Source organism: Panicum hallii, chromosome 6 (genome assembly GCF_002211085.1).
Source record: "Panicum hallii strain FIL2 chromosome 6, PHallii_v3.1, whole genome shotgun sequence".
Classification (NCBI taxonomy): domain Eukaryota; kingdom Viridiplantae; phylum Streptophyta; class Magnoliopsida; order Poales; family Poaceae; genus Panicum; species Panicum hallii.
This window is the reverse complement of record NC_038047.1, coordinates 1,613,177-1,631,046: the sequence shown is the minus strand read 5'-3', so window position 1 is coordinate 1,631,046 and position 17,870 is coordinate 1,613,177. Positions and strand designations below refer to the sequence as shown.

Genomic DNA, 17,870 nt, shown 5'->3' with positions numbered 1-17,870 from the left:
GTCAGTTGTCAGTTGATTCTGCAGATAAGATCACTTGAACAGATGCAGCCTCAAAACTTGTTGCAGTAATGGAGTCCATGTAAGCATCATGGTTGCATGTACTTGCTCCTTAAAGACGAGGGTTGAGCTGTTCACCGGTCACCACAGAAAACCACTAGCAGCTTGCAAAGGAATTGCTCTTTTTCATGACAACCCAATTCGTTCGCATGAACAAAATAGGTATCCAATAAACATCGCACGTGTTCAACACTCGGGATTTCACACTGCTGATGCTGAAAGATGCCTCGTTTTCAGTTTTTGTCCAATGAACAGTGGTGCAAAAGGATTTCATCTGTTAAAATTGCAATCAATAATAAAAAGTTTATGTCCCATAATCTCCTGAAAATGTTCAGGACAATATTTCACTTCAATCACTTCAAATACTGGGCAAAAAAAAATATACAACATATATTTAATCCGTCAATTAGCTACAAAAGAATGACGTGAATTTTTCTCTTAACAGATTGACAATAGTTTGCAGCAATATTAAGTACACCTATACACAACGCATTATCTATCACACGCTGTCTGAAAACATGTATCCAATTTGGATTCCAAAACTCCAATGCAAATGTGAATCTGCCACTCAGGAGAATCAACTACCAAGCCCAGCTATCATCGCCGTAAATGTGGCTACTGCAAATCCAAGCACCGCGCCAGCAAACACCTGATGAGAGAACTTGGAATCAATAATGTGTGACATGTAGAGTAAGAATGCAGATTTTTCAGTCAAATGATCTGGATAGTGTCAACTTAATGTTAGGATGACATAAACATGACTGGATATGGAGCAAGTGGCTGCTACAAAATTTATTTCACTAACGGTTTACTATGAGTCCATATGCAGGACAAGGCATTCCTTGTCCTCAGCTGCTCTACATAGGAACAAAAGGTCGAACCTGTGGCGGTGTGTGCCCTAGGAGCTCTCGCAGTGGTCTTGTTTCAGCCAGTGGATGTTCTGATGGAAGTTCATACACAATTTGATTCAAGACCTGGCAATTTAAAATGGTTAGATCTGAATTGCAGCAGACAAGTAAATAAATTCATCATATACCCAAGCAACACGACTGAGAAATGAACATAAGGCTTCCAATAGCAAGGCCTTCCCAATTTCTCAGATATGGATTTTCTTTTTTCTTTTATTCACAGAACCAATGAGATTTGTTATAACCATGAGCAACGCTATAAGCACAGACAATTGTATCTGCTACTACCAAATTGTTGTCATTGGACAGCTGGGTGTTAACCATTCTGTCTGAATAAGAGAACAAAGTTCTAGTGGTCGGTCACTACTTGCCACTCAGGAGGTAGTTCGCATGTATTTCTTTCAAGGAAAATCCGTTTGCGCCCTTTTATCATTTGATGACTGAAAATTTTCCCTCTAATAAATTATTATGTGTGTCAGTCACACAAAACATGAAGGCTTCAGGTCATACCTCTGCTTGCTTCCCTGCATGTAGCCTAACACCAAAAGCGTCATACATCACCTGCAAGCAATTGCAAAAGGCAAAAAAATCAGCCAAGTCAGTAATATGAAATACAAGGCATAAAGTGCATCTGGAATCCATTTCTGAAAGAGTTGATGAAAATAAGCATAAGAAGTTAAGAACTCATCAGCATTTCAAGGATATCACAATGCAACAGATAGGACAAGTGGGTGGGAATTAAAGCACATGATGGCACATGCCTAGGTGTTGTGATACTATATGCCATCATTTTTCATGATTAGTTTTCAGCACATATATAGATATACAAAAATAAATACTTAATTTTTCAGGTTAGTTGTCGTCTTGTGTTCTTCAGGTTTCTTTGAAATCGCATAACGATGTCAGGTACTAGGTGAGCTCTGAAGGTATATGCACTAGGCACATGCAAGATGCAACCAAATGCAACATCTCAGATTATTGATCATCTCAGACCTATTAATCTGACAATATATCTTCGCAGTCAAATTGCAACAAAAAAGTAACAATGCTGCCATATTGGCTACTATAAACCCCAATCAAAATTATCATTATCAAGAGAACTTCTATCTAAGCGAAACTTGGGCAACAAATTTCCTCCGGCGTCCCACAGTTTGTACTCTGTACCGCTACCACACTTTTGTCCACAATCAAGTGTACCGCTACCACACTTTTGTCCACAATCAAGATGCACCTCCCGTAGTGAACAGAAGCAAAATCATGTGCAATCCAGCAGCTAGAACGAACTCGAAGTGAAGTGAAGCAATCCAGCAAAAGTGCAAAGGGTATCCATTTACTGACCCCCAGTCATCACAACGCAAAATCATGAAACTACCTATCAGAACTATTTACTGCTTTTTTCCACAATCTACAGAGCAAAATGTACTTCCCAGAACCACAAGTCAGTCCAGGCTTCAAGTGAGCTGAACTAGTGAAGCAATCGAGAAAAAAGTGCAAAGGACATTCATTTACACACTCCCAGTCATCACAACTTATAAAAATCATCAACAGCGTATCAGATCCACAGCTCATCGAAGTTCGTCAACGCCTTCCGAGGAGAAAAAACAGAGTGGGGGAAGGGGGAACCAACCACGGAGGCGAAGACGGCGGCGGTGGCGAAGAGCGAGCTCGCGAAACCCTCCTGCATCCCGACGGCGACGGCGAGCGCGGTGACGGTGGCCGAGTGCGACGACGGCATCCCGCCGGACCCGATCAGCTGCTTCGCGTCCCACCGGTTCTCCTTGTACCTGCACTCTCGCGCGCGCGCGCGCGGCAGCAGATCCCGTCAGGGGGAGCTCAGATCCGCGCGCCGGCCGAGCCGCGCGGGGAGGGGAGGGCGGACGCACCAGGTGGTGAAGACCTTGATGGACTGCGCGATGGCGAAGGCGAGCACGGCGGCGACGAGCGGGCAGTTGGAGAACACGGCCAGGTAGGAGAACGCGGGCGCGCCCGGCGGCGGGGCGGCGGCGGCGGTGACAGCTTCCATGGCTCGCGGCCGGCTCTGGAGACTGGAAGGCTCGGGTCGGGCTCGCTCGCCGTGGGCCTGCTGGATCACCGACCGCGTCGGCTCCTCACCCACTTGCCCCCCGTTTTGCTTCTGGTTGCTGTGCAGGAGCGGGGGGGTCGTTTCGTGGCTGCGGACGCACGGAAGCCGGGGGTGACAGTCAGAGACCAGAATCTGCTACGGGTACCCACGATCCGACCGAGCTCGGATCCCGTCAAGATGCACCCAAGGTGGAGGGGTGGGCCCTTCATGACTTGGTCACAAGTTAGTTTGATATATGTTTTGCTCAAACGATTTAAAAGGCGGAAAGAGTATAAACTCATCTAAAAATTTTAACTGGTCTCTGCTCATGAGTAAGTGATGCATTTTAGGTTGTTTTAATAAACCATTACTCGATATTCTAGGCTTCGGTTGTATGTTAAGCGCAGTTTAGGTGCCGACTTTGCATGCATAAAAATAATATCAATGAATTTTGTCTCGAATGTGGTTTTGTTGAAGACTCGAAGTATAGTTTTGACATTCTTGTAGATATACTGTTATGAAAAATAGAAGCACAAGTCTTGTGACTTGAGATAGTATTATGATAATTAGTTTCTTAGCTGGTGTTATTTATTGAGCAAAATCCAAGTTACCCTTTTACTTTACCATGTTTTAACCTATGATTTATCTAACAGACAAGATTATATTTGTGATAGGAGGAAGTAGACAAATCATAGGTAAGCATGTGACTATATGAGTCCTCTTTGTTGATCATCTCATTAATCTTTGATAGATAAGTTAGAACCCCTTTGGCAGAGCTCCAGGAGCAGCTCTAAAACCGGCTCCAGCAGGAGCCCTACTAAACGGGTCCGCGGTGGAGCACTTCTGCCGCGCCAGTTGGGAGAGCCGAAGCCGTTTGCAACGGGAGACAGACGGAGCCAAAAAACCTAGGTCCGCTTGCCCCAGCTCCGACTTCACCCTCCCACGGAGTCCTCCCAAACGCAGCCTTAGATTAGAGCTCATCACTTTTTCTTGTTTAATAAAGTTACCTTTGGGCTTCCCCCTCCTATCTCTTTTTTTTTCAAAAGTACATGCTATTTTTCCTTTGCAAAACATAATATATACATAGGCACTCTCAACATTCGTGCATGTACTCTCACCTTTATGAATACGTATACGCACACCATATCCTTGGCAATTTAGCAGTCTAAGAGACTCAACTAATGGATGTTAAGTTTGTCAAAGTAACCACAAGCCTTTTTTAACATTGGACCATTACATGTCCCACTTGTTGCCTATCATACCATTTTCTGCATGACCTTGGTCTCTTCTTTCTTACGTGATAGATGGTTGCAATGCCTCATAATCCATTTATACTTCTCAATAGCTTGTGCCCTCAATTTGGGTCACTTAAATATTGTCTTTGTATAGATGGTTTAATTATTATCTTATCTTAATCTTGAAGTATAATTATTATATCTTATCTTAATTCTTAAGTACTGAGACTTATTGTTCAATATGACCTGTGATCTTCAATGAATTCATTTGAATACAACAACAACGAACTTTGAACAATTTATACATGTACTTCTACCCCTACTTTGTAATTTATATAAAAATTACAGAAAAGTACTAGTGGATGCCAATGAATATCCCAATCTGCCGCTGATTCTCTTGAACTAGTGCATCTTTCTTTTCCCCAAATGGAACGTAACTGTTGTGTTAGAATTCGCACGTGCTTCGAACAAATGATGAAGCCCTAGCCCTTTAGGACACGCAACCGCGGCCATCGCCGTCCGTTCCAAAAACCCAACGGCCTCGATCTCCCGGCCCGAGTCCCAGCCGGTCACGCCCGCCGCGTCGCGCTCCCTGGGAGGCCGGGCCCGCACCCCGGGCGGCCCCACGTACCAGTCACGGGCACGTGCCCCCTCACCGCCACTTACAGGCGGGCCCCGCCTCCGCGATTCGAGCCTGACAAAGCCCCAAAGGCTCGCGAGCGGCGCAACAGCGAGGCAGCGAAGAGAGAGAAGCCGCGCGAGGAGAGAGAGAGAGGCGGAGGAGAGAGAAACCACTAGTCTCCAGCCGCCTCGCCTCGCCTCGCCTCCCCCCTCGCCGCCTCCGCTCCCGCGCCGCGCGCCGCCGCTCGAGGAGGAGGAAAGCCCCCAGGGGTTGGCGCCGCGGACGGCGGCGCCGGCGCCGGCGCCTGCGGAAGGCCTCGAGATCTCGCGGCGGCGCCGCCGGCTTGTGTTTCGGCGGGGGGCGGCGGCGGCGGCGCCCGGTGAGTTCGCTCGATCCCCCTCGCCGCGGGAGCGCCCAATCGAGCTGCTCGCCCCTCGAATCGAGGGTTCTTGCGGTCGGCCTCCTGCTCCCCAGGCGACCGCGGAATAAGCTAGCCCTCTCGCTTCGGGAGGGTTAGGGTTAGGTCTTCCGGAATTGCGGTGGAATTCCGCGGCCAAGGAGGCGCATTGGTACCGCGGGGAGGTGGCGCTACGTGTCTCCGCGCCAGCAATGATGGGGAAGACGCACCGGTTCTCCAAGGGGCACCCGCTCGGCTTTGTGCCGGACTACCGGCATGGGGTGGAGACAGTGGGGGAGTCAAAGGGGCTCGGGAGCCCGGCGAGGATCGACTCGGGGAGCTCCTGCGCACCGCCCAAGAGGAAATGCACCAGCGTGAATTCGGAGGAGGGAGAAGGGGCCTCGGGGTTCAATGTGCGCCGGGAGGTGTTCTCGCTGCCGCGGATGACAGCTTTGGATAGGAAGGACCTGGAGATGAGGCTCCGTGACGAGCTTGTGCAGGTGAGGGCCCTCCAGAATAGGCTGTTCCCAAGAGGGCCTGCGGTCAGCATGAATGGTGGAGCGGCGTCGGCACCCGGAGGTGGTGCTGATGTGCACCCCAAGAAAAAGGTTGAGAAACTCAAGCGAAGCAATTCGGTGCAGTTGGACAGGGGAGTGCCTCCACCAGTGGCCGTGGCTCCACCTGTTGCCAGCTCGGCTAACTACACAGCATCGTTTAAGCAATGTGCCAACCTTCTGAAGTCACTTATGGCCCATGCCTGGGCGAACCCGTTTCTTGCCCCGGTTGACGTCGTAAAGCTGAACATCCCTGATTATTTTGATATAGTCAAGCAGCCCATGGATTTGGGTACGATCCAGAAAAAGATGAATGCAGGGAGGTACCCTACACCTCTGGAATTCGCTGCAGATGTGAGGCTTACTTTTAGCAATGCTATGAATTACAATCCGGTCAATAATGATGTCCATGTAATGGCCAAAACTCTGAGCAAGATCTTTGAAACTCGATGGAGGCTTATTGAAAAGAAGCTTCCTCGACCTGATGAGAAGCCACCTCAACCAGATGAGAAGCCTCCTGTAAGGGAGCCTGCAAAAAAGAACGCAACTAAGAGAGATGCTATTGATAAAGAAGACCCCATCAAGAAAAAACCCTCAAAGAAAAGCGCACCTAAGCAAGACATCTTTCAGGAAGAAGATTTGGTGGACAATCCAGTTTTGCAACCAAAGAAGAGGAGAACCTCTCCTTTGGTTTCCTCTCCTTTGCTACAAGATGCTCCATTGGTAGAGGCCATTGTTCCAACTGGAAAAAGAATAATGACGAGTGAGCAAAAATATGATTTAAGTGCAAGGCTACAATCATACGGTGCATTGATTCCAGATCATGTAGTTGAGTTCATAAGGAGTCATGCTGATGATTGTGATGCCGATGAAGATGAATTAGAGCTTGATATGGATGCCCTTGGTGATGATACGCTTTTTGAACTCCAGAAGCTACTTGATGACTATGACAGGGTTAATCCGTCAAAAAACCTTACAGAAGAGGACCCTCATGAGGTTGAGGTGGGTGCTGAGGTATTAGAGATTGCTATTTCTTTGGTTAATTTGGTAAATGATTGTTTTATGTTCTGTTCAACAGTCCCGAAGTCAGTATGAGCTGGTCAATCCATCAGTATGTCACGAAGAAGGTCTATTTCTCCTCATCCTTTGCTCATTTATGATACTGATTGTTCATGTAAGTTAAAAAATTTTATATGCATGTCAACAGGCAATGAGCTCATCGATGAGGATATTGACATTGGGGAGAATGACCTTCCAGTTTCGACACTTCCTCCTGTGGTATTTGAAGTTGAAACAGCAGATAGAAACAGCAAGCATAGTACATCTAGCAGCTCAAGTAGTGACTCAGAATCATCCTCTAGTGGTATGCAATTTCACAAGTTATATCCTAAATTTCCCTTTCTGACTACTATGATACTGGAACCAGCAAAGTGTTTTTGTCACAAATTGCTGTTAGCTTTCCGCCCATGTTTTTTTTTGCATGTTGCATGATGCAATTGGTGATCGTATTGATGTTCTCATTGTTAAAGCTCATTAAATAAGCAATCATAGTTGAGAAAGGGAGGGATCGATCTTTGATATATTGAATTCACACTGGATGTAGTTCTGTACAATAGTATTCCGCAAATGCTACATGTTATTGGTGGTAATCCAATGCTAGCTTTTGGACTTTATTAGCATGCCCACAAAAAGAGCCATGATGCTTGTGTGTTTGTTCTGTTAGCAGTTGAGCTCAGTGAAGGATCTATTGTACTTGCTCCATAAGGAATTTACATCATGCTCACCAGTTCAGTGGAATGTAAAACAATAAGCCAACATGATCATGCCTCAATTTCTTCTATAGTATGCACCTTTTATAGTATTGAGCGCTTTTCACCTTATGGTCTATCCTACTTTTCACCTGCATACCAATGCATGACAGCAGTAATTTCATAGAGAGACCTTGTTTTAGCACCTTTTGTACTATGAATGGACCGATTATGCTGACTTCCATGAAGAAACATTTTCACCAAGTATTTCACTGAATGGTAGGATCTAGCTTGAACTATTGATACATGCTCACGAATCATTTGTTTATTAGAAAGGTCAGCTGATCAATCAACATTATCCTTTTGTATAAGTTCAGATTTTATTCGGTTAACCAACTGCAATTTAAAAAGAATGTCTTGGAGACAGGCCTGAAAAATGTGAAACATATAACTTGGATGTATACTTCCTATTACAGTCTTGCCTACTATTTGGTAGTAGAACAAGAATGGAGAGAAACTGTTGACATCTCCTGCAGCATACTGTTTCTCTTTATTGTGTCCTTAGCTCATCTAGTTTTCATGTCCAATGCACTCATCATATTTCTGTTTTTACCTCTCAAGACTCCGATTCAAGTAGCTCATCTGGAAGTGATACAGATGCCAAAGCTCTTCCACAAAACAGCGGGTTAAAGGTTCTTATACACAACTCTTTATCTGAATGTTTTTGGAATAGTATAAGCCACAACCAAACTAATTTCTTTCTGTTGATGCAAAGGATGTTTAATGACACGTATCTCAATGGCTCTCTCCTTTTTTTTGGCATACAGGAAAATGTTCTACCTGTGGATAACTTGGATCAGGAAAAGGGTAAGAAGTTTCACTTTATTGGCCTATCAGTATTTTGAATGCCAACCAAGACCTCATATTTCCTGTCTACTATTGTAACCTCATGGAACCCAACCCAAAATCAACCAGAATAATGATGCAATGACATTCAAGTCCAAACATGCCTTTACAAGCATTTCACACATATTCATCTGGATGAGACTATTGGCACATGTTATGTTTTGCAATTGCTATCTTTGCTTGAGCTGATGGATCAAACCCATATAGCTTTAGACCTAGATAATGATATGACCTACACTTGACCCAAAATAATCCAAACCAAGGTTGAACTGCCCATCCAAATTTTATTTGTTTTATTAATCTGCCAAATAGCAATTTGTTAGCAGTGACAGATACAGAGTTTATTTAATAGGGTCAATTATGGCATGTGATCTTCAGAATTCAATAATTGGACACGTTTTTTGACTGACATCATCCCTTATTCCCTTTGAATCTTTATACTGCAATTTTTCCATAAAATTTCTATATATCGTCAGCTTGTTTTATGGAAAAGAAAGGACAAGTGATAATGCACCTCTAATTGCTGCTTGTAGATAGCATTTGCTGAACTTTGCAACCCCAGAATAGCTGCTTGTATCTTACACTCTCTTTAATTCTGTTTTCAGGTTTACTGAACACATTAAATCTACCAGAGCAAAGTACAGACCCTATATCTGTCACTGCTGATGGTGAGGGTAAGCATGAATTTTCATGATGGCCTGTGAATACCCAAAACATCCATGGTAGAAAAATGGGTTGCCTTACAGGTCTATATATGGAAATTTTAGGGGAAAATGTGTCTGAGAAGCAGGTCTCCCCTGAAAAGCAAATCCGAGCTGCCCTACTGAGAAGCCGCTTTGCTGATACGATTCTCAAGGCTCATGAAAAGGCCCTTGACCAGGTGTGTATTTGAAAATGGTTCGTTGAGGGAATTGTTGCCTGGGCTTGATTGGTGTTATTCTCTGTAAGCTTACCTGACTGTTAATATCAAGGTTACAAAAAAGGATCCTGAGAAGCTTCGGCGTGACAGGGAGGAGCTTGAGAGGTTACAAAGAGAAGGTGAGATGCAATAGAAGGGTTAATCCTTTTAAGCTGATGGCAGCTGTGTGACATTATTTCTATTACAGAGAGAGCCCGGTTGCAAGCTGAGGCTAAAGCTGCAGAGGATGCTCGCAAGAAGGCTGAAGCAGCAGCAGCTGCTGAGGCTGCTGCAGAAGCTAAGCGGCAAAGGGAGCTTGAGAGAGAAGCAGCTCGTAAAGCTTTGCAAGAGGTAATATCTGGTATACGTTTACCACCTGCATTATCCTGCTCTGCTGTTACCATATATATGAAGTGTAAATACTGCTGGTTTGCAGATGGAGAAAACTGTCGACATCAATGAAGGGAGCCTCTTCCTGAAAGATCTTGAAATGCTCGGAAGTGCCACAGGTGAACAGATACCCAACTCGGTTGGTGAAATGAGTCCAACTGATATGCCAGATGCCCTTGGGTTTCAACTGAGAGGCAACGCCCTAGAAAAGCTAGGATTATATATGAAAAATGATGAAGAGGATGAGGAGGGTGATTTCACAGATGAACCTGTGGTTGATGTTGAAGAGGGTGAAATAGATTAACTGCTTCTGGACCATTTTTGATACTTTACAGGAGGCCTGGTGGCATGGCTGATCTGCATAGCTGTTCTTTTGATATCTTTGATATACAAAGTGGCCTGACGAAAGATTGAGTCTCATCAAAACCAGGTCCTGTATTCACTTTTGTAACTGCCCAAGTTTTGGAGCCAATTTTTGGCAAATGTAGCAAGCCACAAATGTGTTGGAAGCCGCATTGTGGTCATGTGAGCAGTTGCAAGGAGCGTGCTTATCGTTTCGATTGAGAATATCTCTGTACTTTCCATAACCACGGGATGGTTTGGTGATTTTATTGGATATATGATGATGCCATAAAAGAGGATGGAAAAGGGGGAAAGGATCGAGGGAAAGCATAAGGAGTGATGGTTCTTGGCTCTTGAACACCTTATGTATGAGCCATTTTTGAGGGTTAGTTTTAGAGCCATTTTCCTGTTGTGAATGTAATATCGGAAACTGTACAAAAGTTAGGCTGATAGATGGAGAACACTGTCTTTAATTTATGCAGTCCTGTTCGTCATTGATAACTCTTTATCTTTTTTAGTACTAGTTCTCATGAGATACTGCTGATACATATTGCTCTGGGATCCTGTTGCTATTTTGACGTAAGTTTCGAGATGTAGCTTTCATGTAGGTACAAGATCCTTAAGAGGTGATGTTAACCAGCTGTCTTGTGGTACTGTCCTAGAGACATGTATAGTTCCTGTCTTCCTGATGCCATTATGTCTGCTGGCATTAGCGTAGAAATATGCAAAGACTGTCGAGTGGATATGGTAACTAGAGAATTGTGTTGTGAGGTGTGTAGTTGGCTTTAATCATGTTCTTTTTACCCTGATTTTTCACCTTCACGGTCTACTTTGCAAATAATTAAATCTAACAAGGTGAAATTCATCGCATGAAGTAACCACGATCCTCCGCTCTTGGTATTTAGAAGCAAGCTATCGTATGTTTGATCATTTGTTTAAGAAAAAAAGCTTACTTTGAAGAACGCAAGAAAGAAGCTTTTACTGTATTAGCAGAGATGAGACGGCCAACATCTGAAAAAAGGAGTCTGAAAGTCAAGCCAGTATTTCAGATCCACAAATACAGAACACCCTATCAGAGTAGCCACTATTCCAAAGCCACAAGTACAGACCACCTTATCAAACTCCAAAGCAAAACCAATCAAGACATACAAACCACTGCCACTCATTCTCCCTTATGCACAAGTAAACAACTTTGCCCTAGAACATAGACAAACAAATCATCTATATGTATATGGTGACTCAACACAAACTCTTGTTTAAGCCATCACCATGAACTACTGGAACAAGCTTTGTATTTTGATCTATGACACTCCCATATCTTTCGGTGCGGCAAAAACTCGAATAAGGTGCAGATGTAGCACCAATTGCATTGCCTAATGTGAGTTTTGTCGTGCCGAAAAATGGGAGTTTCATTTGAAACTTGAGGCATTTCCAGCGTCTGTTGAGTATGTCTTAAACTGGGGATACGGCTTATGTTGAGTTGGTCACATTTACTGGTAGAATTTGTATGTCTTTGCTTTTAGAATAATCTGCCGAAGTCCTCCAATCGGCGACAGTACCATCAGCAGCACCCCTAGAACGATGCAGATCTGAAGAGCATGAAAAACCACAGTGAAAATGAGAGGAAAAGTTAAGGAAGAGGCTGAGAGGCATTGTATTGAAGATAGTCTGGACAGTGTGTTAGTTCTTACCCAGTTGGTAAACCATGAGAGGCTGAACCTTTTGGGCTTGTAGATTGTGAGCCACATGATGCAGGGAAGCTGGCAGAAATAAGAGGGAATTGTTGTCAGCTCACAGGTTACAGTTTCAAGAAACAATTGTAGCAGACTAGCAGTAACAAAATGTCTAGAACTTGAAAGGATCAAAGGCTCTTACGAAATAAGTTGTAGGGGCGAATGCAAATCCACCAAAGAAACTGAGCAATGCACTGAAGAAAGGGAAGGTGATGGCTACAAACATCGTGAACCCTGCCCAGGTCAGCATCTCGTCAGCCTTGTCTGTCCAGTGTGATTGGTGAGCCACAGACCTTCAGAGTTCACACTGAAGAATTGAATTCAGAGTTCAGAAAGAGGCACTACCAACATAGAGAGTCCGGGCAATCAGACGGAGCGTCAGGCCTGGACGGAACCGAAACTTCCTCACCAGCACCGTCTCTATCATGTCGAAAACCGGCATCGCGTAGACCTGCGCCACCACCAACACCCACAGTCCAGAGATAGCTCCAGTCCTCGACGCGGAGTACCACCACTTGGCGTTCCTCGACGCGTTGATCGGAAGCCAGTCGTCGATCGACTTCTCCTGCGCGCTCCTGCCTTCCTGCGATCGATCCGAGTTCTTGCCATTATTAAATTAGTTGCTTTTTTCAAGCTGCAGAGTTGGACTGATCAACGCTGGCAAGCTGCAGAGAGTTGGATTTTTTTTAAAAGCAAATTTTGAGTTTGATCTTTGTTTCTTCCACAAATCTTTGTACTAATAAGAATAGTTGCCTTGTAAAAACCGATTCTTTTAAATAAAAGCAATTTCTAACAATTGCTATTTGACCGACTTGGCTTCCAAGCTAGGTGTGTCTTGTTGAAACTGGCACTAGTCCTATGCTGTTCTTTCGAAAGAAAAAAAAACAAAAACTTGCAAGAGTGGGCGGAAATGGTAAGAGAAAGAAGAAGATCGATGCCGACATGGCTGGGGGAACTCGATCATAAATTGAAGTGAAGGTAGTGATGCATATATATGCTGGTGGACGTGCCTTGGCCGGAGCACAGTTGTTGAGTGGTTGCATCTCCATGGCCGGCGCGGGAGCTCCCCAGCTCGACGATGGATCCCAGTGAAATGAAGCTCGTCTTGCTTGTAAAGCGCAAATAATGAAAGCCTGAAAGGGAAGTGAGTGACAGCCTGACAGGTGACTCGATCTATGCCTGACGTCGGATCCCCACCATTGGGTGGCCCGGGTGAGAGCGGCCATGACTATCGGGTGGTCAGTTTCTCATTTGATTCAGTCTAGGGAATTTAGTTTCTGAGAAGTACAGTTTACTTACTTTCACAATTATTAAATTCCATTGAGCTTTCATGTAATAATAAGCACGAGCAAAATTTGCGAATAGGAGAAAAGAAATTTGCGCGGTTATGCTCCGGTCAAACATCTCGTTTTTTCTTCTGATGAAAGTCAAACATCTGGTTGCGCCCCGAAAATATCAAACATGTCTTCTTCACGAAAATACGCGCTAAAACGTGTGCTCTAGGAAAAAAGAACATAGGCACAATGTGGGCTACTTCAGGTTCAGTTTCCCGACATCTCAAGCTATTTTTCCTCGCTTTACTTCTTCAGGCTTTGTATCAGTTTAGGTGCATGTTTTTTAATTTGGCCACAAGAATTCAGCCGGATGAAACTAGTAGTGACAGCTAGTTAATTAGTTTGGTCAAGTGGTGCAGTGCTTAATGGCACGCGGATTTGCGAGGAGACCTCCGGCAGGCTGCAGGCAAGTCTTGCTCCACGGCGCCTTGACTTGCTGTATGAGTGAGTACAGATGGAATAGTTCACGCGACCGGCCGGCCTACCGCTAGTTTACATCGCGGTTAAGTTCTCTTCCTTGCGACGAGCACACGGACCTGGGTAAATGGTGGGATCAGTCTACTTCCACTGGTATTATTTCACCAAGAATTACGGTTTGATGAATCATTTCATCAAAAAGGATAAATACACACAGCTAAAAGAAATATTTGACGGCTAATCATGCATCTTTATTTACGGGTCAATGATATCTTGCCAACACAGAGAGGTGAGAGAACTTGTGTAATAACACATAATTCAAATAGTTAAAAAAAAGAAAGTTCCTAGACAAACGAGTGCCGTTAAAAAAGGATTTAAAATGTCGGATTCACCTATGTGAAATAGACAGATAAAATGACCATCCGTAAAAGTAACGGCATGACTGACATAGTGACAATATACACAGTCAGTTCCCGCGAAACCATCACTCTGAACTTGGTCATGTTGTGTACAACCTGTTATACAACCTTCTGCAATATTCGATATAAAAAAACACCTTCTTGAAAATATTTGTAATAAATCAACTATGTTGTGGATTAAATTTCAAACAGTCCTGATTTTATCGATTTGAAAAATATTGTACATTTGTGAACATTTCCTTTTTTTATGTCGAACGGTTGCTAGATGAAATTCACCATACTGCCGTTGCAAAATAGACAAAAGTTAATAAACAAATATATTTGCCTTCAAAGAATTGAAAATTCGAGTATAATTACAATAGGACTATAACGGTTAAAAAATGAATCAGAAAATATAAGTCTAAGTATCGTGGCATACAAATTCTTGAATAAATACACAAACAAGTTGAAGTATCAGCACAAAGTCGAGGACTGAATCAATCATCGATGTTAACAAAAAATACAACAAATGTTAAGTACGCATTACGTAAGTATACGTAGAGATCCATCATGTTTAAAAAAGTTACACATGTTTGCACGCCATGACGTCAACACATTAGCTATGGCTGATTGCAATCTATTTTGCTTAAAAGATCTAATTGCAAGATATTTACATATTTTTCCTATTTCCAAAAATAAAACAATATAAATGCATATTTGTCCCATTACCTTCTACTAGGTAATATGTGATAATATCCATCTAGATCTAACTAAATGGGCGATCCTCAATTACTTCACCGTACCATAGCAAAGCTCATGGTTTAAACCAGGGGTTTGTGATGAACTTATCATTGCTGGGGGTAGTCTTGATAAAATTTGTATGTCTTGATTTTCAAAATGATCTGCCGGAGTCCTCCAATTGGTGATAGTACCATCAGCAGCACTCCAATAACAATACACGCCTGAAGAAAATATAGAACACAGAGTAAAAGAGTGTTTGCGTTCAGAAAAAAAAGAAAAAAGGGAAAGCTTAAATGTAAACATTTTATTGAAGAGGCAAAAAAGGTATGGCTAGTTCAATCTTACCCAGTTGGTGAACCATGAGAGGCTGAACCTTTTGGGCTTGTAGATTGTTAGCCACATGATGCAGGGAAGCTGGCAGAAACAAGTAACAATTTGGTCAGCTCTGATTAAAATTCTGAACTTGATTCTATATCTGAATGAACAATAGTCATCTCTAGAAGCTAATGTAGCAGAAACAAAATGGGTGAATGGCTAAATTGATCTGGGAGCTTACGAAGTAAGTCGTCGGTGCGAAGGCGAATCCACCGAAGAAACTGAGCAATTCATTGAAGAAGGGGAAGGTGATGGCCACGAACATAGTGAACGCTGCACAGTTGCATCTCATCAGTCTTTGTTTCTCCAGTGTGATCGGTGAGCACTGAGCAGGCCTTCAGACCAGATTAGACTGAAGAGTTCATCAGTTTAGACATGGGCATTACCAACGTAGGCAGTCCGGGCAATCAGACGCAGCATCAGACCTGGAGGGAACCAAAACTTCCTCACCAGCACAGTCTCTATCATGTCGAACACCGGCATCGCGTAAATCTGCCAATCATCCATCACTCAATGCATCACAATTTTTTTTGATTAAGATTCAATGCATCACATTCCAGCATATCTCATGCATTTATAAAAATCACTGTGATGTCTGAATTGAAGACATGTTTGTGTACCTGGTAACTGCCAAGGAGATGGATGACGACCATCATGTTGGCGAGGGCGATGAGCCACCTTGGTTTCTCGAGCGTGATGAGGATGTTGTCATCGACTTCCTTGCCGAAGGCCCAGTAGCCGACGAGCGAGGCCGGGAAGTAGCACACCGCGACGACGATGTAGGCGACGACGACGCCCTTCCACATGGGCTTCTTGGACGGCTTGTCCGGCGTGGACGGGATGGTGGCCTGGATCTCCAGCACCACGTTGTGCCCCGCGTACGCGAACGCCACGTCCCCGAGCGCCCCGAAGAAGCCGAACACCTTCCCCGGCGTCGTCGTCGCGCGGAGGCTGTAGTCCACGTCCGCAGAATTCCCCTTGGCAGCTGACGCGATCCACGCAATCGTCGAGTAGCTGTCATGGGTATCCGTATCAGTGATCTTTCAAGCTATTGTCATGTAGCTTTCAGAAATTTGCCGGACAAGCTACAGTACAATTGAAAGGAGAAGATGCAGTTTCTGAAACTGTACCAGAGCGACATGACGGCGGCGGCGAGGGAGACGCCGGAGATGGAGTGGAAGTTGGGGAGCTGGGAGAGGACGAAGTGGGCGGAGGCGAAGATCATGATGAAGTAGGTGAGCTTGATGTGCTTGCAGTCGGGGCAGACGACGTCGTGGAACTTCTGCAGGGACTGGCCGCCGGTGACCATGTAGACGATGTTCAGGCCGACCTCCACCACCAGCTGCTGCGGCACGACGATCCAGAGGCCCAGCTTCTCGCCGAACGCGTGCTGCCCCAGCTCGTGGTACCGGTCGAACCGCTTGCCCGGCACCATCTCGTGCATCTCCACCATCTGCCACAGCGTGTATAGCGTGATGATCCACGACAGGATCAGCACCGTGACGCCGGCCTCCCTGGAAATCGTGATCGATCGACCGGGAAATCGAAAGAAACAACCGACAAAATTGTGTTCATGATCAATGTCAGAGATGACCGAACAGATCAGCATGTCATGGCATAATGCGTTGACTTTGCATAGGGAACATAGGTAGATGCTGCTTTTTTTCTCTTCGAACGAGGAAGGTAGTTAATGGCGGCACTGACCAGCCGAGCTCGGACATGGCGTAGGGAAGGCTGAGCACGCCGGCGCCGACCATGGCGGTGACATTGTGGAAGGCGGCGTACCACCACTTGGCGTTCCTCCTGGCGTTGATCGGGAGCCAGTCGTCGATCGACTTTTCCTGCGCCCTCCAGCGGCCTTCCTGCGAGTCCATGCGCCCTTCGGGCGCAAGGGCGAGGCTGGCAAACTGCAGGGAGTTCACCAACCGATCATCACAGACAAGCAAATCTCGAGTTATTTGATCTTCTTTTCTTCCACAAATCTTTGTTGTAGCAACATGGCTTCCAAATCCAAGCTAGACATGTTGGCGAATTATGCCTTTTTTAGCATGCTGGGGGACGCACCTTGTCCGGAGAATAGTCCCCGAGCTGCTGTATCTCCATGGCCGGCAGGAGCTCCGAAGCTCGACGATGGATGGCACTGTGCCTTCAGCAATGGAGAGGGATCGGAGCAGAGGCGTCAGAGAAGTCGTCTTCTTTATGGAGCGCAAGAAAGGGAGGCGACAGCCTGGCAGGTCTGAACTTCTTTGCGGAGGACGACCCGCGCCCTGGAGTCAGCTCGGCGACGTGGCCCCATGCTGGGCGTCCGATCCCCATCTGATGGCCTGGGAGACAGCGGCCATGGCTATCAGGTGGTCAATTTATCTTCTGTTTGAATCTAGTACTTAGCTTCGAGCCACTGTACCTTTTCACTTTCTTTCACAAGTTCAGTGTATGGCTGAGTTTGCTCAGAACGTCAGAGGTAACATCGAGCCATGGAGAAGCATAACATGGACATGCCTGCAGGCGAAAGCGACCTGCCTATTTAGCTGGTTTTTTTACTTCTTCAAGTTGCTTGTAGCTGAACTGGATGAGATGGTGGCATTTCGTTTGATCAGATCCAGTGCACACTGGCGTGAGAATTTGCAAGGAGACTTCCGGTCGCTGACAAATCTGCAGTATCCACCGTTGACTTGACCCTCGCTGATAACATTGTTAACCTAACTCCGAAATTCCTACCTTTTTTTAACCCATTTGTGAAAATGAAGTGTTCT

General features: G+C 45.0%; 3 protein-coding genes across 4 annotated transcripts; 1 reads left to right on the top strand and 2 right to left on the bottom strand.

Moving 5' to 3' along the window:
• Positions 1-350: 350 nt before the first annotated feature.
• LOC112897118 (uncharacterized membrane protein YuiD-like) lies at positions 351-3,116 on the bottom strand. Its single transcript, XM_025965316.1, has 5 exons — positions 2,849-3,116; positions 2,593-2,749; positions 1,476-1,526; positions 939-1,031; positions 351-706 (listed from the first exon to the last, which is right to left on the bottom strand). The coding sequence occupies exons 1-5, from the start codon at positions 2,986-2,988 to the stop codon at positions 635-637; spliced, it is 513 nt and encodes a 170-aa protein (XP_025821101.1). The 5' UTR covers positions 2,989-3,116; the 3' UTR covers positions 351-634.
• Positions 3,117-5,026: 1,910 nt separating this feature from the next.
• On the top strand, positions 5,027-10,663 carry LOC112896723 (transcription factor GTE9-like). The gene is made up of 10 exons (XM_025964835.1): positions 5,027-6,837; positions 6,914-6,962; positions 7,043-7,198; positions 8,205-8,275; positions 8,411-8,450; positions 9,095-9,163; positions 9,257-9,369; positions 9,461-9,527; positions 9,596-9,738; positions 9,824-10,663. The coding sequence occupies exons 1-10, from the start codon at positions 5,494-5,496 to the stop codon at positions 10,079-10,081; spliced, it is 2,310 nt and encodes a 769-aa protein (XP_025820620.1). The 5' UTR covers positions 5,027-5,493; the 3' UTR covers positions 10,082-10,663.
• Positions 10,664-11,161: 498 nt separating this feature from the next.
• LOC112896200 (lysine histidine transporter 2-like) lies at positions 11,162-17,303 on the bottom strand. Of its 2 annotated transcripts, none has more exons than XM_025964121.1 (8): positions 17,182-17,303; positions 16,818-17,024; positions 16,248-16,627; positions 15,738-16,131; positions 12,198-12,303; positions 11,995-12,086; positions 11,811-11,879; positions 11,162-11,708 (listed from the first exon to the last, which is right to left on the bottom strand). In XM_025964121.1, exons 1-8 carry the CDS (start codon positions 17,218-17,220, stop codon positions 11,610-11,612), a joined length of 1,386 nt encoding a protein of 461 aa, XP_025819906.1. In that variant the 5' UTR covers positions 17,221-17,303; the 3' UTR covers positions 11,162-11,609. The 2 variants fall into 2 exon arrangements, with proteins under 2 accessions (XP_025819906.1, XP_025819904.1); XM_025964119.1 differs by lacking the exons at positions 11,162-11,708; positions 11,811-11,879; positions 11,995-12,086; positions 12,198-12,303 and adding exons at positions 14,495-14,963; positions 15,088-15,156; positions 15,299-15,390; positions 15,504-15,609 and having other exon boundaries at positions 16,248-16,631; positions 16,822-17,024.
• Positions 17,304-17,870: the final 567 nt, after the last annotated feature.

What these genes read in the sequence shown, in the direction of transcription:
- LOC112897118 (XM_025965316.1), bottom strand. Translation starts at nt 2,988, where the DNA reads ATGGAAGCTGTCACCGCCGCCGCCGCCCCGCCGCCGGGCGCGCCCGCG. An exon ending in CCGCCGTCTTCGCCTCCGTG is followed by an intron (nt 1,527 to 2,592) that starts GTTGGTTCCCCC and finishes AATTGCTTGCAG; the next exon opens with GTGATGTATGACGCTTTTGG. An exon ending in TAGGGCACACACCGCCACAG is followed by an intron (nt 707 to 938) that starts GTTCGACCTTTT and finishes TTCTCTCATCAG; the next exon opens with GTGTTTGCTGGCGCGGTGCT.
- LOC112896723 (XM_025964835.1), top strand. Translation starts at nt 5,494, where the DNA reads ATGATGGGGAAGACGCACCGGTTCTCCAAGGGGCACCCGCTCGGCTTT. An exon ending in AGGACCCTCATGAGGTTGAG is followed by an intron (nt 6,838 to 6,913) that starts GTGGGTGCTGAG and finishes TCTGTTCAACAG; the next exon opens with TCCCGAAGTCAGTATGAGCT. An exon ending in ATGAAAAGGCCCTTGACCAG is followed by an intron (nt 9,370 to 9,460) that starts GTGTGTATTTGA and finishes GTTAATATCAAG; the next exon opens with GTTACAAAAAAGGATCCTGA.
- LOC112896200 (XM_025964119.1), bottom strand. Translation starts at nt 17,220, where the DNA reads ATGGAGATACAGCAGCTCGGGGACTATTCTCCGGACAAG. An exon ending in GGGACTATTCTCCGGACAAG is followed by an intron (nt 17,025 to 17,181) that starts GTGCGTCCCCCA and finishes AACTCCCTGCAG; the next exon opens with TTTGCCAGCCTCGCCCTTGC. An exon ending in GCCATGTCCGAGCTCGGCTG is followed by an intron (nt 16,632 to 16,821) that starts GTCAGTGCCGCC and finishes CACGATTTCCAG; the next exon opens with GGAGGCCGGCGTCACGGTGC.